Source organism: Lacerta agilis, chromosome Z (genome assembly GCF_009819535.1).
Source record: "Lacerta agilis isolate rLacAgi1 chromosome Z, rLacAgi1.pri, whole genome shotgun sequence".
Lineage (NCBI taxonomy): Eukaryota > Metazoa > Chordata > Lepidosauria > Squamata > Lacertidae > Lacerta > Lacerta agilis.
The window spans coordinates 44,698,867-44,704,975 of NC_046331.1; the positions used below are offsets into that span (position 1 = coordinate 44,698,867).

At 47.0% G+C, this 6,109-nt stretch overlaps 1 protein-coding gene across 1 annotated transcript; it reads left to right on the forward strand.

Moving 5' to 3' along the window:
* Nucleotides 1-963: 963 nt before the first annotated feature.
* Nucleotides 964-4,352, forward strand: AGTR2 (angiotensin II receptor type 2). Its single transcript, XM_033137100.1, has 2 exons — nucleotides 964-1,404; nucleotides 2,987-4,352. The coding sequence occupies exon 2, from the start codon at nucleotides 3,072-3,074 to the stop codon at nucleotides 4,134-4,136; it is 1,065 nt and encodes a 354-aa protein (XP_032992991.1). The 5' UTR covers nucleotides 964-1,404; nucleotides 2,987-3,071; the 3' UTR covers nucleotides 4,137-4,352.
* The last annotated feature ends 1,757 nt before the right edge of the window (nucleotides 4,353-6,109 follow it).

Consider the following 6,109-nt stretch of genomic DNA (forward strand, 5'->3'; position numbering starts at 1 on the left):
GATCCCAGATAACAAAATGCCACCATTCAGAAAAGAAAATTCCGTAGTGTTAATTGCATTCCACAATTTTCTGGATTGTAGTGAGCCTGGGGAGGAGCAGCGTCTGACTAATGGGTTGAAAAACATTGCAGGTTGGCACCCATGGGCAGAAAGCAAAGCTAATGTGTGAGGAAGCTCTGTTGACACTGGAAGTTAAGCAGCCAGGACTTGGAATCCTGGAGAATAAGCGTTCTGTGCTTCTCCTTCAGCTTGCACTTGGATCAATTTTCAGTGCAAATCGAGCTTACCAGGCCTCACTCAATATGTTTTTCTACCTGAGGCCAAGGGAAAGATGCTGCTGCTCCCTACCCCTGCACAATTCCAGTCACAGAATGCAGCCAACCCTGTGCATGCAAACAGGTGAACAGTCTCGTTGTGCACATGGACCATTTGACCTCTAACATATTGCTAATCGGACCTCTGAGTTTGATGTGAACCAGCCCTTTCAACAGCCTTTCCAAATTCCATGTAGCCCAAATTCCATGCATTTATCATTCTTGCTGGGCGGAGAAAGGAAGAAAGTTAGGAACCAAAGCCAACTGCTTTGGCACAGAGCTGGTTGCATTTACCTGCTGAGTTCTTGCTTGTTTATCAGAAAGCACATTACTCAGAGATTCTTGGCTCATTCAAACTTCATTTTGTGCTGTGTTTCTAGACACAGGTCTGCACTTTTAAGCTCCGTGTCCAAGTGCTTCCCCACATACACTTTCCCCAGGAAAACTCGCTCTTTACTTCTGATTTGGAGCAAACAGCAAACTTCATAAAACCTGAATTGCCTTTTGTTGAGATTCATTGTGGAGCTGCACATAGAATGCACAGGGCAAACGGTAAGTGTAGATGAAACTTCTGCTCTGAAACTTTTTTTCTCTGTCAGCATTATCTGTACAATTCCATGCACACTTTCCTTGAAGCTATACCTTACTGAACATGCTAGTTTATTTTGCTTATTTTCCATCCCTCTTTCGCACACATTCTTCTCAGATTGCAGGAAGAAATAGCTGCACACTTTCTAGCCAAACTTTATGAAGGGTAAGCTGGAAGGGGGAGCACTCTCTCTCCAAACAACTGCACTGGGAATGGATTGCTTAAACACCCTCCCTCCTTCAGTCTTTTGCCTCTTATTGGTTGTAGAGACTGAGAGACGCTTGTATGCTCTCTACCAGCCCAATGCTCCTCTCATACAAAGCAGGAAGCTATGCAAAGACTTTCTCAATGGTGTTCGTGTTTCAGTCTTGGAGAGATGTAAAACCAGCTCTCACAAAACAGCCAGAGAAAGAAGGAAAGGTTTTGTCTGGAAGGTTTTGCTTCTGCCTGAGGGTGGACACAACTTGGTGTGTAACCAGCCTGAGTTCAAGCACTCCCAGAGTAAGTAACCACCTGTCTTCTTTGTGTTTCCCATAAGGCTTTATGTTATCTAGCAATGTCTGAAGAAACTGCTTTGCACGGAGGGGAGGTTTGCTGTATAGAAATGTCTGAATAATAACAATGAAGATTTAAAGATTTAAAGATTTAACACACACAAATGGAACACGGGTGGCACTGTGGTCTAAACCACAGAGCCTAGGGCTTGCTGATCAGAAGGTCAGCAGTTCAAATCCCTGTGACGGGGTGAGCTCCCGTTGCTCGGTCCCAGCTCCTGCCCACCTAGCAGTTCGAAAGCACATCAAAGTGCAAGTAAATAAATAGGTACCGCTCCGGCGGGAAGGTAAACGGCGTTTCCGTGCGCTGCTTTGGTTCGCCAGAAGTGGCTTAGTCATGCTGGCCACATGACCTAGAAGCTGTACGCCAGCTCCCTCGGCCAGTAATGTGAGATGAGCACCGCAACCCCAGAGTCGGACATGACTGGACCTAATGGTCAGGGATCCCTTTACCTTTACCTTAAGACTTAAACCATATTTTAACTGCTGCCATAATTGTATTGTTTATACTTATATTGATTGTTAATTCAAACTTAAGTTTCTTGTCAAAACAAAATAAAAAATCCTTCTGGTAGCACTTTAGAGACCAACTAAGTCAGGGGTCCCTTTACCTTTAACACACACACAAACATTTGCATCCACGCTCAGCATGGTTCCTTCGTTACTTCTCTTTTAAAATAAACATCCTTCTGCAGCCTTTCAACTGAAGGGCTGTGGCTCAGTGCCTGCTTGCATATAGAACGATCCAGGTTTCAACCATGACATCCTCACATACAGCTGGGAAAGTGACCATGGTCTGGACCTCTGGACAGCTGATGCCTGTCAGTATTGACAGCAGAGAGCTAAAAGGAAGGCTCTAGGCTGATGGTGCCTGTGTAGGGCGAGACTTGCATAGTTTATGGCGGGCTTTGGCAGCCCAGATGTTTTTGACCACAACTCCCACCAGAGCTGGCTGGTGTGTGCTGGCTAGGGCTGATGGAAGTTGTGATCCAAAGCATCTGGAAGGCACAAGGTTCCCAAAGTCTGCCAGATAGGTCTATCAAAGGAAGAATTAAGCTTTTGCCTTCACAGCTGTGACCCTAGAGTCCTGGAACAAAAATTGAAGGCAGTCATTTCCTCCAGACCCTCTAATCTTGGAAGCACAAAGCTGGTTGCTGCAGGGTCAGGATGCTGGACTCGACTGACTTTTGATTTCTTCCAGCAGATCAGATCTTAAGCAATAGTAGACCTGGAATGCACTAGCATCCTGGGGGAGTGCTGTAGCTTAGTGGTAGAGCATTTGCTCTGCACACAGAAGGTCCCAGGTTCAATCCCTGGCATCTCCAGAATGTCCCCTACCTGAAACCCTGGAAAGCCGCTGCCTGTCAATTAAGACAACACAGAGGGAACGATGCTCTGACTCCATAGAATGTCATTTCCTGGTTTCATCTCTGTCATGAGTAAACTGGAAATGCCCAGGATGTAGTTTGCACGTATGCAGCTTGTGATTCTGTTGTGTTTTCTCTTTCTTTTTTCTTTTTTTAAAAAAGGCTAGCTATTGGGTGATGTGACACACAAGATTCCAGTTCCCAAGAAGAGTTCACTGCACCCCAAATCTCCAGCCTGGGCACCAGCATGCATTCCAGGGACAACAACTCCACCCCAAGCCCCACTGAGCAGCCTTTGCAAGATATTTACTCCTCCCCAGCCAACGTCTCCTCCCACTGCCCTATCTTTGTCTCCAGTTACCAGTTTGTCCTCATCCCAGTCCTCTACTGCATCATCTTCATCCTCGGACTGGTGGGGAACAGCATGGTGGTAGCAGTGCTGTGTCGGCAGCGGAGCCCCAGGAAAGTCTCCAGCATTTACATCGTCAACCTGGCTGTCGCAGACTTGCTGGCCCTGACCACACTTCCTTTTTGGGCTGCATACTATACATATGGGTACAATTGGCTCTTTGGCCCAGTGATGTGCAAAATCACTGGCTCAGTCCTTTGCCTGACCATGTTTGCCAGCATCTTCTTCATCACCTGCCTAAGCCTGAACCGCTACCAGGCAGTTGCTCACCCATTCCAGTCCCAGCAAGGGACACTGCAGCAAGCATCCAAGACTGCACTCCTGGTCTGGGGATTGGCAGCCCTAACTTCCCTGCCAACTTTCTACTTCCGCAACACCAAATACATCGTGGAGCTAGGTGTGACAGCCTGCATCATGGCCTACCCATCGGAGAAATACTCCAGCTGGTCAGCTGGAACAGCCTTGATGAAGAACATATTTGGGTTCCTGGTCCCCCTCATCATCATTATCACATGCTACCTTTGGATCAGGGTGCACTTGATGAGAGCTCAGGGGTTTGGGAAGAACCAGCAGATGAGGGATAGAGTCCTGAAGCTGGTGGCTGCCGTGGTGGTGGCTTTCTTGGTCTGCTGGCTCCCTTTTCACATCCTCACCTTCCTGGATGCCCTTTCCTGGATGGATGTGATCAGCAATTGCTGGGTCACCTCTGTCATCGATGCAGCCCTGCCATTTGGGCTCTCCATGGGGTTCGCTAACAGCTGCATCAATCCTTTGTTGTACTATGTCATCAGCAGCCAGTTTCAGGAGAAACTCCAACATTTGTTCAAGCTGAGGCTCTATCAGTTCAAGGGGAAAACCTTTGCCCCAGCAAAACTTGCTCCCCCAAAACCATGGAGTCCCTGATGGGGGCAGACTGAAGCAGAGTCTCTGTGAAGCCACAGACACACCCACTGTGGGTGCCCTGAGTGAGTGAGCAGCATCTGGAAACTCTTAGGAGGAGGGGGGGCTGCGTTCTTGCTCGGTTTCCTCGCCTGCTTTTTACACATCTCCTGGAACAAACTGTCCAGCAAAGACTGTGCTTTCAATTTCTTGAACTAATTTTGACTTCTTCATGAATTTAATTGTTCTGTGTTTTGTTTTTATACATTGGGGGGGGGGACATGACAGGATTTGTCTTACCATCAATAAACATTTGGGTGACATTACAAACCCAGTAGCTGTTTGTGACGAAGGGGTAGTCCTTCTGGCTTCTAGATGCCATCAGGGGGAAAAGATGGCTTACCGGAAATGCCTTGGGGGGGGGGGCAGGGAGAGAGAGAGAGAGAGAAGTATGTAGTCATTTCTGCCTTTGAAATCCTGGTAATGTCCAGAAAAATCTGGATGTGTGGCAGCTCTAGTGTGCAGAGCAAGTGCACAGCCCTCTTGCTTTGGATGTGCTAAAACAATAAAGAGTCTTGTGGCATCTTAAAGACTACTAGGTCTACTATGGCCTCAGCTTACATGGACCAGTCAGGGCTGGTCCAATACATTTTGCTGCCTGACTGAGGCAAGGGATAAAATGGCTCTCCATCTCACCCCATTCCATTTACAGAAGCCAGCTAGACTGGTTGCTGAATCTTAGTACCCACATTGACAATGAAGCAGTGTTTGTTGGGGGTGTGAGGAAGGCAGGCCTCACCCCTGCACTCCCTGCTCCCATCTGCCAACTGAAGCAGCTGCCTCACTCTGCCTCATGGTAGAGCTGGGCCTGAATATAGTCCACTTCATCAGATGCTTGAGGTGTTATCCTGAGTTATAGATATACATACCTTTCAGGAATGGGAGGAGAAATTAAGTTCTCATTTAAAAGCAAACTTCCCTAATTCACACTTTCTGGGGGAGGGGAATGCAAGAACTGAAACACAGCCATCCTTTGGAATTAATGCTGTATATTTTGTGATTAAATCTCTGCTGGGATTCTCTCACCAAAGAGGACTTGCCCTAAACCTAGATTTTGGCATCCTGAGATTCTCCTTTATACCTATTTTATTTTACCTTGCAACCAACACAGACCACAGCAGAGGAAGAAAGTGCTAAAGTTTAACTCTTCACCCCATCTGCTGCAATCCCAATTATCATCAGCCCCCTCCCTGCCCCTACTGCTAGCAGCCTGCTATTCATGGGCGTAGCCAAGGGGGACCAGGGAGGGGAAGCTGCCCCCCCCATCAACAAATATCGATACATAGCAAACTAAGGTTCTCCCCACCCACCCCCAACAAAACGTCTGGCTCCCTCAACAAAAATCCTGGCTATGCCCATGTTGCCATTTGTGTATTACTACTACTACTACTACTACTACTACTACTATTACTACTACTACTATTTTAAAGGCATGCACATTAAGCGCAAATATGTGTTTAATCATGTGTCTTCTTTGGACCCTGAGAATTAATTTTGACACTCAGAATCAAGAAGTTGCTCTGAGGAGCATATTGAGCAGCTGTTACGATGTCAGCCTCTGTATTTATCTGTGTCACCTTGTAATGAGAAGAAAGTCTAACGACCTGCATTCAGAGGAGGAAGGTTGTTTTTTTAAAAAAACAGTCAGCGAAGTTGTTTATCTACTGTGTGCACAACTAGTAAACACCACTGAGGACAGCACGTTCTCCCCTCCTCATTGAACATATTGCAGCAGCAGCAGCAGCAAATTATTGGCTCCATCCAGGCTACTCGTCCATGCAGACGTGATTTATTACTGCATCTGTAGAGGAATGCACAGCTTTGTTGCCACATGTCTCCAGCCAGTTTGACACATCTCTCTTTTGGCTCCTTCTTCTCTGCTTACACACACACACAGAGAGAGAGAGAGAGGGAGAGAGAGGGAGAGGGAGAGCCTT